Source organism: Rana temporaria, chromosome 12, assembly GCF_905171775.1.
Source record: "Rana temporaria chromosome 12, aRanTem1.1, whole genome shotgun sequence".
In the NCBI taxonomy this organism is placed as follows: domain Eukaryota; kingdom Metazoa; phylum Chordata; class Amphibia; order Anura; family Ranidae; genus Rana; species Rana temporaria.
The window spans coordinates 60,815,796-60,832,544 of NC_053500.1; the positions used below are offsets into that span (position 1 = coordinate 60,815,796).

At 43.8% G+C, this 16,749-nt stretch overlaps 1 protein-coding gene across 3 annotated transcripts in view; it reads right to left on the bottom strand.

Moving 5' to 3' along the window:
- Positions 1–16,749, bottom strand: part of CASKIN2 (CASK interacting protein 2) — a 128,565-nt gene that overhangs the window by 19,815 nt on the left and 92,001 nt on the right. For all 3 annotated transcript variants that reach the window (XM_040330428.1, XM_040330427.1, XM_040330429.1), the window contains 5 exons: positions 14,524–14,634; positions 14,340–14,441; positions 11,223–11,361; positions 9,242–10,753; positions 4,981–5,221 (listed from right to left, as the gene is read on the bottom strand). In XM_040330428.1, the coding sequence (XP_040186362.1) occupies positions 4,981–5,221; positions 9,242–10,753; positions 11,223–11,361; positions 14,340–14,441; positions 14,524–14,634 (2,105 nt within the window). The remainder of the gene's footprint in view (positions 1–4,980; positions 5,222–9,241; positions 10,754–11,222; positions 11,362–14,339; positions 14,442–14,523; positions 14,635–16,749) is intronic.

The window sequence follows — 16,749 nt, forward strand, 5'->3', positions numbered from 1 at the left end:
AAATTGGCGTCCTTTTTTTCCCACAAATAGAGCTTTCTTTTGGTGGTATTTGATCACCTCTGCGGTTATTTAGTTTTTGCGCTATAAACAAAAAAAAAAAAACATTTTTTATTTTTTGCTATAATAAATATCTCTTAGAAATATATAAAAAAAAAAAATTTCCTCAGTTTAGGCCGATACATATTCGTCTACATATTTTTCGTAAAAAAACAAAAAACGCAATAAGCGTTTATTGATTGGTTTGCGCATAAGTTATAGCTTTTACAAAATAGGGGGTATTTTTACGGCATTTTTATTAATTTTTTTTTTTTACTAGTAATGGCGGCGATCAGCGATTTTTTTTCAGTACTGCGACATTATGGCGGACACTTCGGACACTTTTGACACATTTTTGGGACCATTGGCATTTTTATAGCGATCAGTGCTATAAAAATGCATTGAATTACTATAAAAATGCCACTGGCAGTGAAGGGGTTAACACTAGGGGGCGGGGGAGGGGTTAAGTATGTCCCTGGGTGTGTTCTAACTGTAGGGGGGGTGGCCTCGCTAGGGGAAATGACCGATCTTCTGTTCATACTTTGTATGAACACAAAATCAGCATTTCCCTTCCTGACAGGACCGGGAGCTGCGTGCTTACACACACAGCTCCCGGTCCCCGCTCTGTAACGAGCAAACGCGTGTGCCAGGCGGCGATCGTGCCCACCGGGCACACGCACAGGAGTCGGGGGCGGCGAGTGGCCAGCGCAAGAGCCGACGTAGAGCTACGGGCTCTCACGCAGGGGAGCCAACCTGCTGCCGTAAAACGACGGCGGCAGGTCGGCAAGTAGTTAATGTGACCAAGCATCCTCATGCGACTATGTAAAAAACATGTAAACCCATACAAACAGAAACATGTATCTATGTGATCAACAATAAAACATGTTCTGTTACTTGTATTTACCCCACATTTTGAACATTCCAAACTCATGTATTTTATGCAAACATGCGGACTGGTAAAGAGGAAGTTATCCTCTGCAGACGTGCGTTTCCGCAATCATGCGATATAGCTGTTGTGCGTTAGCAATGTGCACCAGCAACTGTGCATCCCACAGTTGTGCGTTTGGTTAGCCTGAAGCCAACACCAGGATTAGGATCCTGTAGAGGTATTTCTAGCAACCTATAGGATTTTTATTTATTTTTTAAACCCCAAAAGGAGGAGACTTTGGCCGTCTAGGCTGGGGGTAAGTTCTATGCAGTATGAATCTCTGAAAAAGACTGCAGCTGCAACTCCAGAACTTGTGAGGCTTCTGATAGCTCCTCCTCCTTAGGCTGCACCTGTTCCCTGTCCTCTGGCAGTGAACTTTCATCCTCCGGTCTTTTAATCCTTTTGTTTGAGGATTTAGAGCAGGGAAAGGGGCACACCCCGGTTTCTGCTTCTTGCGAGGATGCTGCGAATATAGCAGTTAACCTCTTATAGACCAATAAATGCAATGCAAAAAAAAAAACGTACAGACATATGCAGAGTGGCTGCAATGTTGGGGGAGGCTGCAATGCCTGACAGGGCTGATGGCTCAACCTGTGAGCTGCCTCAAGTCTCTACAGGGGAGGGTGGTATCATGCAATCATGATAAGGGCCACCAGATTCAGGTGGCGATACCCTGGTGCCCTTTTATATTCCTGCCCCTGAACCTTTTCTACAGGGAGACGAAAGTCCTAAGCTAAAAGCAGAGGAACTTAAAACAGGTGCATCAACAGCTGAATTTAGTCTAGCAAAAAACAATGCCTGCTAATCTGCACAGCTAGATGCTGAGTAGGCGTCTTAGGTAAGTCTGTATCCAACACACACGAGGTGCTTGCGTGCCCCAAGCTGCTGTGTCCCTCTGGCTTTACAGAGCTCTGACGTCTAGGCTTTTTTGAAGGGTCTCTTCACCACGAGCCGGCGCGCCAGCGGCAACCACATTGTCCCCCCGCCTACAAAAGTGCGCCCCCCTCGCGCACGCAGGGAAATGGTGGAGGCGGGGGGAGAGAGAGATCCCCCAAGGAGCGACATGGACCCGGACTACAAGGGACTCCCCCACACAACTGTGGCAGAGCCTGAAGCGGAGGAAGTGAGCCACACAACAGACCGGCTAACACTGAACTTTCGTTCCTGGACAGCATGGATACCAGGCCCCAGGTACAATCCACTTTGGCCCAAGGCACTTTGGATGGATCTGTTTTTTTATGGAGGCTATTTAAATCCAGCATGGATCCATCCAGTGGAGCTCCTCAGAGCACATCTTCACTCATGACCAACACCTTAGACACTGGTGAAAAAACTGAGGTGCTCCCAGTATGGGAGGGGTTATATAGGGAGGAGACTTCCTGTCTAACTGATTACACCAGTGTCCAGCACCTGAATGTGGAATATAACCTACTTAGTAATTACTAGGCTCCGTGTCCCATGATGTACGATAAAGAAAAATAACAGAGCAGAGACCTGACCTTTGATGTACTAAGCCCATGCGTTGTTCAACAACCCCCCCAATTGCAAGAAGGGAGCTCAAACTAGCATGAAAATACGCTTTCCACATTCGATGATAGACTTTTTGGGAAGTGTAATTACGAGTCTTTAGCATGTTTTGGATTAACGAATCTAAAATGCCCCTGTGCTTAAGAAACATCTGGGTCCCAACAACCATGTTGTTAATGTCAGAGAACAAGAAGCAGGGTTCAAAATAGTTTAAGACAAAAGATCCAGCAAATGTCATGAAGGTCAGCTAACTTAGCTGGGCGTTTGAACTTCTTTTGAGGCCAATTCAAGGCGATGAGAAGTACAGGAATGGCTCAACTTTGCAGTTAAACAGGTGGAGCTTAAGGCCTGATACAGGTTATCACCCGTCTTAGAAAAAAAAAAAAGCATGTATATTTTTAGTGTTCCCCCCCAGTTCCCCAGCCCCCCCCCCCCGGACCCTCATAGACTAAAAGTAGGCATGACCAGATCCCCTTCCTTTAAAATTACAGGAGCGGCTACATAACCGAATGCCCTTGCAGAGAGTGACAGGGAGGTAATGTGACGCTGCTGTGTTCCTCTGAAGTATGCGGGTGCAAAACCTAGAAGGCCAAAGGCATAAACGGTGCCAGGGTTCAGCACACATACAATGCCCCAGGTACAATATAAAAGGATGGGGGTCCACCTGGGCACAACCTGCTGCAGCGCCTCACAACAGAAGTTAGAGCAGTAGAGACAGGCTATGTACTGCCACATCTCTCTCCCTGTTATACTCTGCATAAAATCTTAAGCTGTACTGGCCTGACTAAAGCCTCCGTCAGACGCTTAAATTTTCGGACAACCGAACGTCCGTTTTTTTTTTTTTTTGCATGCTAGTCATGTCGAAAGTGAAGAGGTTGCTCCCAAAACGAAAATTTTTGTACGACAGAATACAACGTCAGAAGTGTTGAATAGTTTTGTATGTGTTTTTTTGTTTCGGAGTATGCATAGTTTTGCTCTTCGGTTTTCGTGTCATTCGTGGAAAAAAACGCGATGTTGAGTTTACGTCCGACAAAAAATTTATAACCTGCACATCCAGCTTTGTCTGACAAAAAAGCGAAATCGGCTGTCGAAAGTACCATACTAACGATCTGAAAATCCGCAATTTTTCCATCCGAAATTTTGTGCCGTGTGTACAGTCCTGAGAGAACATCAGTATGCTCATTGAACCTGTGCTTATTGGCTTACTGGAGAGACTTGCGAATCCTGTAATATCCATTCTGAATCTACCAGCATTCTGAATCATATTCAAACAATAAAAGGAAGGAAACAACATCCATTCTCCTTCAATAGTATGTGATTGATTTTAATGCCTAGATCTTGGCCTCCATTTTTTTTCTAACTGGCTAGTGTTCATTTCCCCTATAGGCAGACATATAACCCTAGGTTGCTTAGTCAGAAGCTGTGTTCTTCAATAAACAAAAGGATTACTGTATATACTTGAGTATAAGCCGACCTGAATATAAGCCGAGGCACCCAATTTTACCACAATAAGCCTAGGGTGTCCATCTGCATGCCTCACTGTGTCCATGTCCATGCCTCACTGTGCCCATGCCTCACTGTGCCCATGCCTAGACTGACGTTTAACATGGGAATCTAGGAAAGTGGTTCCCGGCTTTGAAAAATCTGTGTTTCCCAGTCATAGGTCCCCCAGACAACAAACTTTGCACACTTATAGAGGAGAAATGGGGCTATATGTGTGCAAAGTTCCGGGTCCAGGGGACCCATGACCAGCTGGTACTGGGTCCCCAAAGTCACCAGAGAAATTACCTTATAACATGGGAGTCTATGGAAGGGGTGCCCGGATTTAAAAAATCGGTGCCCCCCGGCCGTAGGTCCTGCGGATAACAAACTCTGCACACTTGTAGAGGAAGAGTGGGGCTATATGTGTGCCAAGGTACCGGGTCCCCAAAGTCCGGGAGATCAGGCGCAAAAAGGTGATTCGAGTATAAGCCGAGGGGGGAATTTTCAGCACAAAAAAAATGTGCTGAAAAATTCGGCTTATACTCGAGTATATACGGTAACTTTTTATTAGAAACCAATCAAGTAGCATGGGTGTGGATGGACTGAAAGTAAGCCTGAGCAATGCAAACTCCTGATTTACATAAATGCCTGCATTCCCACACATATACTCACCTTCACCTTTCTCCTATGACATTCTGTTTAGTAGCCTGGAGCAATACCTGGTACTTCTGGGTGAGGAGAATCAATGTAACTTCCATTCATCACAAGATACAGAGCTAAGTGCCTTATGGAGGTAGTTGCCGGTTGAGAAAGTCTCAAGCCCTGTTGTAAGCAGCAGGGGCAGCATTTAGGTGAACCTGTTGCTTTGCCTTGCGTAGAAGACTGCCGACTACCTATTTTCGCATGGTTACAAGGATTTGTTTTTCTAGTGTCAACAGAGGACATATGGAGGGGTTGTGTTGTGTTCTGTCCCCCTCTGCAATCCCTGTCACACTATTCATAATTACCTGATGTTTATCTCCCTGGGCCCTTGCCTCTCTTCGGGTTTCTGAAGGTCTGTAGAAAGGAAATGTCTTAGCTGCGAGTTCTCTCTGCTTTGAATGGGCACATCGTTAGGTTCCCTAAGGAATGAAGGTGGATCACTTGTCCACAATATGGAGTTTGTGGCTGTAGCTACACTACTTGTCCCCCATGAAGGCTTCTGTAATACCAGTTCTGGTCCGGATATCACCAAATGAGCATGAGAGTCTGTAGAGTAAAAAGAGGGTGCAATTAGTTGGAGGAAGGGCTGCATTGATTGAGAAATTAACAAATCAGAACACATGCTAAAAATAATGTCTGCAGGGTAAAACTTCCTAAATCATTCAGTCAGATAATAAATTATTTGGCATGTCCAACACATTATAGCTAGCCCTAAAAGACAAGTATGGGTTTTCTTTTTATTTGATAATCTTACTTACCTAGGTGGATGCTGCATCTGTCCCCCCGCGCCTCTAACATTGAGATCAATCGATCGAACACTGCAGATCACTCGGTTCTCAGGGCTCCCTGAGCAGAGCTGGAGCCTTCTGAAAACGGTTTGTTCTAGAATCCTGTGATCCACAGGAGAAGTACAGCCAGATGAGCTTTTGCTGTACTTCTCCTTTAAAAGAGCGTATTCTTTGCCATATCTGCCAAATATGGAATTTGAGGCAAAAAAAGCAAGCTGGTCACTGAATACTAGGTGATGTAATCGATAACACACACCATTATTAACCAAAAGTCCTCCATTTTAGATCGTAAGCTCCAACGAGCAGGGCCCACTGATTCGTCCTTATTGTATTGTAAGGCCCCGTACACATGACCAAACATGTCTGCTGAAACTGGTCTGCGGACCAGTTTCAGCAGACATGTTCGGTCCTGTGTACGGCCGACCGGACAGGTTTCCAGCGGACATTTGTCCAGCCGACAAAAATTTCTTAGCATGCTAAGAAACATGTCCGCTGGAAGCCTGTCCGTCGGACATGTTCGGTCGTCTGTACAGACTCACCGTACATGTCCGCTCGGCCGCCATCCCTCGCATGCGTCGAAGTGATTCGACGCATGCGTGGAAGCATTGACCTTCCAGGGCCGCGACGGCGCGGCCACGTCACCGCGTATCGTGTACGCGCGGATTTCTGTCTGATGGTGTGTACAACCATCAGACAGAAATCTCCGGGCGGACATGTCCGCTCGTCTGTACGGGGCCTAACTGTACTGTCTACCCTCATGTTGTAAAGTGCTGCTCAAACTGTTGGTGCTTTATAAATCCTGTATAATAATAATAATAATAATAGAATTAAACTATCAATCCAGAGCTACAAAGGTCACACGTTTCTAAGGGATGGCTTGTCATGAAACCCTGCAACTCATTTCTGACAATGGCTCCTTGATCACATTCTGTATCCAGTAGTAGACTTGTCTGTTCTAACTTGCTTTGCCCATGCTGCACTGCCTATAAGAATATACTGGTCCACACGGTTCATAAAAAGGTGATGGCAAATTGGTCAGGAACCCATGAAAGACCCGACACCGACTGTGCTTATAGGTAATGCAGGGGAATATCAACATTTAGGGAGGTCTCATTACATGATTTTCCTCTTTTTTACAAAAACCCCAAAACACACTTTTCAAAATGATGTCAGATAACAAGTATTGTTTTCTTACAGTGTCACTAAACCCACATCATAAAAAAATATCAATAAATGGTGTAGTACATGCTGTTCCTACTCCTATGAGATTAGTTTTTTGTATTCTGCAAAAAAGCCTGGTTGATCGTGTTGCTCTCTATCTCCCCCTTCTGTCCAAGTCCCCAATCAGTTGGAGATTTTGCAGAGCAGTGGTGGCAACTCTGCACATGCTCACTTTTCAGTGAATTTCTATGCGAAGCATTTTCTCCCCATCACACCTTAGCAGCCCACGTGACTATATAGTCACACGTGGGTGTGTACACAGTGGTAAATGACAGCCCACTCCCTCCCTTCTCCTCTATGCCCACTAACCAGCTTAACACAATGGGGGTGGGGTTACATGTAGATTAAAGCGGGAGTTCACCGATAAATTATGTTTATTTACCCTTAGATGGATGCTCATTTAGTCTAGGGGAATCGGCTAGTTGTTTTAAAATCCGAGCATTACTTACCGTTGTAGAGGGCGATCTTCTCCGCCACTTCCGGGTATGGGTCTTCGGGACTGGTCGTTCCTTCTTGATTGACAGTCTTCCAACAGGCTTCCGAAAGGCTTCAGACGGTCGCATCCATCGCGTCACGATTTTCCGAAAGTAGCCGAACGTCGGTGCGCAGGCGCAGTATAGAGCCGCACCGACGTTCGGCTTCTTTCGGCTACTCGTGACGCGATGGATGCGACCGTCGGAAGCCTTTCAATCAAGAAGGAACGCCCAGTCCCGAAGACCCATACCCGGAAGTGGCGGAGAAGATCGCCCTCTACAACGGTAAGTAATGCTCGGATTGTAAAACAACTAGCCGATTCCCCTAGACTAAAATGAGCATCCATCTAAGGGTAAAAACAGCATTTTACCGCTGAACCTCCGCTTTAATTGAGGCTTCAGCTCCCTCTTATTCTAAGACACAGGCTGGAGGGGCGTGACACAGCTTGTGACTGGCAAAATTCCGATAACACCATGTTATTTCCACAAAATAATAAAGATTTAATTTCAAACATATATTTGCATTCCAATTTAAAAAAAACATTTTTTTTTTAATATTAAATTATTTTTTATTTTGCTCTATATTCCAAAAGCTGTTTTTTTTTTTTTATTATTATTATTTAACATGTGACCAGCAGCATAAAGCTAGAAGCTCCTCCTGCTTATGTTTGCCTGCAGACAGGCTGGGAAAGACCTGGGTTGTGTGACATAAGTACTTTTATTTTATTTTTTGTAATAAAATAATTATTTACAGTGCAGACATCAACATACAGAAATAGAAGGGACAATTTAAATTGACTGTGTGTGTGTGTGTGTGCACCCAACATGTCATGCTTCAGAATTCATGGAAGGGCGCCAAATTTCGGTACCTAAAAATTCCCATAGGTGACCCTTTAAATTATTTTACTGGTTACATGTTTTAAGTTACAGAGGTCTAGGACTAGAGTTATTGCTCTCACTCCAACGTTCATGACGATACCTCACATGTATGATCATGATGTAAACATCCCTTGTAATAGAAATAAACATGACAGGTCCTTTACAGTGACATATGGGGTCCATAAGTCCCCACAGCTCACCTCTAGGCTGGGAAGCCTGAAATAAAAAAAAGACAATCTCAGCTAACCAGCTGAGGCATTTTTTACACTTTGCGCCCGGCCTCCAAATGATCATAGAGAGACTTTGGGGACCATCTGGACCCCTTCTCCAGTTCGCCGATGGCAGTGGCGAGCCGGGAGGGGGTGTTCCCTCTCGCCACCTGTAAGAACGATCAATCGGTTGAACAGCTGCCATAATTATTCTTATGATGTAGAGAATCGCTGGCTGAAAAACAAGATATCTGAATGATGTCTGTAACTGCAGACATCATTCAGATATCACTGCTCAAATTCAAGGAATCATATGACGTGTGGCTGGTAAGAAGAGGTGAATGGTGGGAGAATCGTTAAGGGGCAATAAATACCAGGAGTGCATTATGTGCAGAATTCAGCAATGAGCTATGTACAGAGTGCAGAGTTCAGGGGTGCACTATGTATAGACTGCAGATCATTGGTCCTCAAGGTACAGAGAAAGATCACAGTGCAGTTTATCACGCAACGCCTCATCCCCCACTGCACCTGCATTTGCATCTCCCTTGTGCCCGCCATGAGTGCAGGGCAGGCAGGGATATGCAAGAGCCCCCAAGAGAAAAGCTATCCTTGTAAACACAGAAGGCTTCTTTGTTTATATGCAACAGTGGTGAGGGGGGGAGTGAGAACCAGAGGTGGCGGAAAGGAGTTCCACCACATTCCTGGTGCAAAAAAAGCCTGGGGTGCGAAGGCCACATGAAATGGCCTGGTGGGCTGGATTCGGACCATGTGCCTTGTGTTTGGCACATGTCATATAGAGGTTACCCTGATTCTCTAAGATTAACAAGAACAAAATAAATGAATTCCTAACTTTCCAACTATAAACATAGCATAACATTTGGGTGGACTTGTCCTAGTGGTTATTGACCCACAAGTTAACAATTCCTCAATTTTACATAAGGTTTCCTTTTTGTCAATTTATTGTTAATAGCATTTATTAAATTTGGGGTACTGTACCTTGTCTATCTGTATAGTCTCCAGCCATCTCAAATTTGCCACATTTTTCATAGCTCAGTCCTCTCTCAGTCTTTCCTGTTTTGGTAAAGGCAGTTTCTTGTGGACCATTTAATATGATTGTGTCAGTTTGTACAGGAGTAACAGGTGATTTTGGCCTCTCTTCAACACTTGTATCCTTTTCTTTGATTTTAGGCCTCCTCTTTACAGTGTCAGACTCCGTGAGGTTGAATTCAGGCTCTGCATTGACTTTTGGCGTAGTAACAGCTGGTTGCACTTTAAGGTCAGCGTTTGGTTTGGGACAAATATGGGGCTTAACTCCAATATGTGGCCGAAATGCTGTCTGAGAAAGAGGTGTGACCTCAGCGTTTATGCATGGCTCTATTCTTGTTCCCGGAAATTGCGCAGCCTCAGAAGTGGCCTCTGAATTCAAAGGAGGAGATGGTACTGCTGGAGAGAACAGATCTGCATTGATTACAGACTCGGGTTTGGATCCTGGAGGTTTGGGCCTCTGTTTGATAGTAAGGTTTCCTTCCTCTGCAAAAGGAATGCTTTCACTTGAGCTGTGTTGTGATGGAACAGTTTCCTCTTTGCTTTCCTCTTGTCTCACTGTGAGTGGCAGAGATAACCTCTCCCCAACACCAGCTGCAGACTCGCTCACAGTTCTCCTTCGTCCACCAGGGCTCTGAAAAACATTGGACTGGCAAACATCTGCTGTCTTTGACTCTGGTCCTCCCTCTATATTGGCCACCAGGTTTTTAACCACGTTGGGCCCACTAGAAGGTGGGCCATCAACACTAGACATGGAGCTAAGTCTCTTGGGAGGTGGAGGAGGTGGTCCTTTTCTGCGTGCTCGTACAGCAAAAGACTGACTGCGATTAACTTTTTTCTCAGGCTGTCCATTGGTCAGGGAGCTGCGGCCAGGGCGACGTGTTAATGTAGCATAAGAGCTCAATGCCACGCTGCCTGATGTAGCACCATTGTCTTCCTCCTCTGGCTCTCCATCTGACAGTGCATAGCGGCAAACACTCAGTGACCGCTTTTTCATTGACGGCTTTGGAGGTGGTGGAGGTGGCTCTGGTCTAACGGAACACCCATTGGGGACTCCATTGGGCCAACTGGACTGATCCATGCCCTCAGGCAAGTTCCTTTCTGGCAAAGCAGAGTCCGTGGCTTGAAATGGAGGGAGCAGAGGTGGGTTTGAACCCGTTGAGTCTTGGGAGTGACCAGAGCCCTGTGAACGGGAGCTGATACTCTCCTGACTATAAGAACGCCTAGTAGCGCACAGAAAGTCACCGCCATGCACTAGTGCACTCTGCAGTTCCTTGCTCAATTCTATGTTCTGAAACGTCTGCAGCTTAGGTGTGGTAGGTGGTTCTCCATTTTCAGAGGCTTCCACAAAAGGTACCGCAGAGAGGGAGCTTGCCATTCTTCGTCTCATGGTTCCCCCTACGGTGTATCCTTTTTGAAGGTCCAGCATGCGTTTGACTCCTAGCAACAACTTCTTCTGGTGCCCTAATGAATAAAATAAATACAATTTAAAGACTTAAAGGAAGTTGGGCAGCACTTAAAAAGTGTTTGCAAAGGAATTTTTTTTTTTACCTTACTGCATTCTATGCAGTCCCCCCACCCCCCAAATACTTACTTGAGCCCAATATCGATCCAGTGATGTGCCCTCTCTCACTCCTCATTGGCTCAGATGCCATTAGCTCCCACTGCTGTCACTCAGTCACTGATGAGGGAGCAAGGGGTGGGGCTGGGTCCCACTCTGTGTGCCTTATGGACACATAGAATGGGGCTCGGGACCGAGTGCCCCCATAACAAGCAGCAAGCCCTAGCGCCAGCAGGGGATCTGAGAAAAGCAGGATCAGGGCTGTCCTGTGCAAAACCGTTACACAGAACAGGTAAGTATGACGTGTATGTTATTTTAATAACATAAAAAACAAGCCTTTACAATCACTTTGATTAACAGAATGTGCCTTACCTAGCCTTAATATTCCAATCTCCTGCAGACCCTCCCATGTCATTTCTGTCACACTGCTAAGCGATTCATATCCATTCTCTGTAAGCTGTTTATGGTACTCAGGAAGTCGCAGCTGAGTTAGCCAATCCCACACGTCGACCTAATTGTGGAAATAGAAAGGGTTCATCAGATAACAAAACAGTCTTAAAGAGGTTGTAAACTTCTGAGGGAAAAAAACAAAAAATAAAGCCTGCATGACAAAAAAGGCATAATGAGCTAGTATGCATTGCATAATAGCTCATTATGAAATACTTACCTTAGAACAATTCCCTGCAGTGCTGCCAGCACACCACTCCCACAGCCGACATCTTTCACCAGAGTAACAGCTGTGCTCAAAAGTTTACATACCCTGGCAGAATTTATGATTTCTTGCCAATTTTTCTGAGAATATGAATGGTAACACAAAAACATTTTTCATTCATGGTTCGTGTTTAGCTGAAGCCATTTATTATCAATCAACTGTGTTTTATTCTTTTAAAATCATAATGAGAACAGAAATTACTCAATGACCCTGATGATTTTGGCCTAACATGCACATAAGTTGACACAAAGGGGTATAAAATGGCTATTAAAAAGGTAACCATCCTCACCTGTGATCTTTTTGCTGATAATTAGTGTGTGTGTGTGTGTGTATGTATGTGTATATAAATTATATATATATATATATATATATATATATATATATATATATATATATATATATATATATATAGTCAATGAGTTTCTGGACTCCTGACAGACCCTTTGCATCTTTCATCCAGTGCTGCACTGACGTTTCTGGATTCTGAGTCATAGGGAAAGCAAAATAATTGTAAAAGGATCTGTGGGAAACGGTAGTTGAACTGTATAAAACAGGAAAGGGATATAAAAAGATATCCAAGGAATTAAGAATACCAATCAGCAGTGTTCAAACTCTAATCAAGAAGTGAAAAATGAGGGGTTCTGTTGAAACCAAACCACGGTCAGGTAGACCAACTAAAATTTCAACCACAACTGCCAGGAAAATTGTTTGGGATGCAAAGAAAAACCCACAAATAACTTCAGGTGTTCCACTGTTGTGGCTTTTGTTTGCTCCGTCTCCTCAGCTCCCGAGCTGGATGCATTACACAGCCGCAATCCTGATATCCATAACACTTTGAAAATAATAAATTGATTTTGTCTCATTGTTCGCTGTGAACATTGACTAAACCTCACTCACCTCACTCAAAGTCCCAGGGCTGCCCCCTTTTGTCTTCAGGTGAAATACAGAACTCTCTGAAAACATGTGGTGTGGCTTTCAAGATGCACAATAAGGAGGCACTTGAAGAAAGATGGGCTGCATGGTCAAGTGGCCAGAAGAAAAACCATTACTATGTAAATACCACAAAGTATCCTGCTTACAATATGCAAAACAGCACAGAGACAAGCCTCAAATCTTGAGCTTTTTGGCCACAACCATAAACGCTACATTTGGAGACAAATTGGAGTCAACAAGGCCTATGATGAAAGGTACACCATTCCTACTGTGAAACACGGAGGTGGATCGCTGATGTTTTGGGGATGTGTGAGCTACAAAGGCACTGAAAATTTGGTCAAAATTGATGGCAAGATGAATGCATTATGTTATCAAAAAATACCGGAGGAACATTTGCATTTATTAGCCAGGAAGCTGCGCATGGGACGTACTTGGAAATTCCTACATGACAATGATCCAAAACACAAGGCCAAGTCCGCCTCTCATTGGCTACAGCAGAATAAAGTGAAGGTTCTGGAGTGGCCATCTCAGTCTCCTGACCTCAATATCATTGAGCGACTCTGGGGAGATCTCAAACGTGCAGTTCATGCAAGACAGCCCAAGAATTTACAGGAACTGGAGGCTTTTTGCCAAGAGGAATGGGCAGCTTTACCATCTGAGAAAAAAAAGAGCCTCATCCACAAATACCACAAAAGGCTTCAAGCTTTCATTGATGTTTAAGGGGTCAATACACAGTATTAAAACCTGGGGTATGTAAACTTTGGATGAGGGTCATTTGGGTAGTTTCTGTTGCCATTATGATTTAAATAAAGAGTAAACACATTTGATTGATAATAAATGGCTTTAGCCACACACTAACCATGAGTGAAAGAGAAGTTTTTGTGTTATCATTCTTATTCTCGGAAAAATGGGGAAAAATGGGAAAGAAATCAAATTCTGACAGGGTATGTATACTTATGAGCACAACTGTACTTCCGGGTTCGTGGACTCCAGTGCGTGATTGGCAGGAGCCGCGATGACGTCCGTCACGGCACGGGTACTGAAGGAAGCATAAGAGGGCCGATCTGTCCGCCATAATGTTCCATTCCCCATAAAAAAATAAAAATAAATAGCTGATCACCGCCATTACTTATAAAAAAATATATAAAAATGCCATAAATCTTTCCCCTATTTTGTAGATACTATAACTTTTGCGAAAACCAATCAATATATGTTTATTGCGATTTTTATTACCAAAAATATGTAGAAGAATACATATCGGTGAAAAAAGAAAAAAAAATAGGGCCATCTACTACAGCAAAAAGTTCAAAATATTGTAATTTTTTTTTCAAAAATGTACACTTTTTTTTTGTTTATAGATTTTCTTGTTTATAGCGCAAACAATAAAAACCGCAGAGACGATCAAATACCACCAAAAGAAAGTTCTATTTGTGGGGGAAAAAGGATGTAAATTTTGTTTGGGTACAACGTCTCACGACCGCGCAATTGTCAGATAAAGCGATGCAGTGCCACATTGAAAAAAATGGCCTGGCCATTGAGCAGCCAAATTATCCGGGACGGAAGTGGTTAAGCCAAGTTCACAGTCAATGAAACTCATGATATGCTACTACATGAGGACTAATAAAAAAGATCAAAATGCATCTGCAATTGTTTAGTAAAACGTAAAAGCCACATTTTTTACAAAATATAAAAAACACACAAGAAGTCTAATCCTCCTGACCAGCTTTATTTTAGAGCATTAGGTTATTGATCAGTGATTACGGTTATTGATATGGTTTTTGTGGTTAACGGATGGTTATTCTTAGTTAAAGCACTTTCATAGGAAGGCTAAACTAAACCCTTACCGGCATTTTATGAGGAAGCCCATCTGCTACATTCAGCTTGCCAATCTCTGTGGCTATTTTCTTCCTGTGTCCTGGCTTTGTCACCCCAATGGCAGTCAGATCCTGAAGAAGAGAGAGGGACAGTTTAGCATTTAAATGGATGAACAGAATATGAAAACCAATTTGAAGCAGAAGCTGCTCTTACCTCTGGAGTAATGCGGCTGATTGTAGAAAGGTCATAGCCTGCAGATAAGAAGTTCCCCACATACATGTCTAGCTGGAAGCTACGAAGCCAGCAATAAATAAGTTCTGCATCCTGAAAGATTAAAGGTAGGTACAATGTCACTGAGGAGAAGCAGTGATGAAATGTGACAATATATTAAGGCAAATTAAAAATATTGGTGAAATACCACATCTATCAGCATATAACACGCACTTTTTTCCCCTTAAAATCAGGGGGAAATCGTGGGTGCGTGTTATACGCCGATCCCTGCTGTCTCTGAGCGCCGCCGACATAGACCGAGCTGAGCCGATCGTACTGTGTACTCGGCTAGGCTCTGCTTGCAGTCACGCCCTGTCCCGCCTCCTAGCCTTTATGTCCCGCCATTGGACTGCTGTGGTGTCCATCATACGAGCCGGGCCAAGGGGCGGGACTGGGCAGGACTGCAAGAGAAGCCGAATACACAGGAAATCCGGCTCTGTAGCTCGGCTGAGGTGCTAAATTTAAAAATACATAATGCTGCAATTTTGGGCAAGGTGCAGATGGTCAATTATAAGGCTGCAGATGGAGACTTATAAGGCTGGATGGACTCTGTGCGAGGCTGCTGATGGATGCTGGACAAGACAGCAGATGGACACTGATAAGGCTGCATTGATGGGCATTTAAAATGTAATTTTTTTTCCCTTAAACTTCCCTCCTAAACATTTTTTTCCTTAAACTTCCCTTCTAAGCTTGGGGTGCGTGTTATACGCTGGTGTGTGTTATACGCCGATAAATACAGGAATTGAGAAAATGGCAACAGAATGATACTGATGAATATGATATTACAAAGTGGTAATTCTTTGCCAACCAAGTGAAAAGAACCAACTGCATAAAAAGTTTCCCAGCACCATGGATTAACGTGCTTATTTTGGCCAGGGGATGATGAATAAGGTGATATTTAGTACTTCCCTTATTCCACATTCCCTCGGAAGACGTCTCTCTTCCTCATTGCCGGAGGCTCTCAGAAGTGGGAAAGCCCCTGGAGTGCCACGGCACAATACAGGACTGCTGGTCCTGTATTGTATGGGATAAAGCCAGAGAGCAGTAACTGGGGGACCCGGTCACATAGAGTGAAGATATAAAAAAGGTACATACATTATATTGCTATATTCATCATCCAATAGGCAAAATTAGTCATTAACCCTTGCAATAGGAAGGAGGAGCCATTGCAAAGAGCAAATGTTTTAGTGGTTGGCTTTAAAGGATGTCGCATGTTCCATTCAGATTTTTGAGTGAAACAAGTAACATGTTCCCAATGCTGCAGCCAACCCCCCCCCCCCCAATCTCCCCCTCCCTGTGACAGCAGAACAGGAACAAGTTCCACGTACTAGCTGTCACTTTTTGAAATCAGCACAGCCAGATGCCTGGACTGACACCCATCTCAGCGAGTCGCTGAGAGCCTGAGTCGGCCGTCCTCTCTGCAGCTCAGCGCTCCAATGAGTGAGGGGGAGGGGGGCAGTGACTGACCGACAGTCTGCAAATCTCTGCTCGTGGAGTTGTGAGAACCGAGACATCAGCAGTGTTGGATCGCTCAGGTCTCAGTGCAGAGGCGGCGGGGGACAGATGCAGCATCGGCCGATGCTGCATCCTAGGATAAGTAGGATTCTGCAAAAATAAAATAAAAAACATACTTCTCGTTCCTTTCAATTTATTTAATTTACTTTATTTGCTTTCACCCTCATTAAATGACACCTCAGTAGGTCATCATTCTGTAAGGGTATTAACTGCAATGTATGTAAATATGTATTAACTATTCCATCTGTAAATGGAAATTTCCTCTCTGTTGGAATGTCATTCACTGTGCAATATTTGGTTCTAATGTAATGTAAAAAAATATTGATATATAGCAAAATGCATAGAATTCAAATATGAGATTTATATGACAATTTGAACCAATTAAAAACGCATTTTTATTGAATTTATCCAATTGCTTCCGTGTGCTTCAAAGTCCCGCCTCTTGTCCTCTTTTTTTAAACACTGAACCAGGATGGAGGAGGGGACCAGATTGGCCCGGTAAACCTCATTGAAAGTCCCCAAAAAAATACCTTTTCCTCCTTTTGTCATACTTCTCTTTTAAGGATCTCAAAATTTCAAAATGAATTGATTCACAGTGAAACCAGCTAGAAAGGTCAGGGATTGCTTGTTTAAAACTTCTTTTGCTACTTGTTG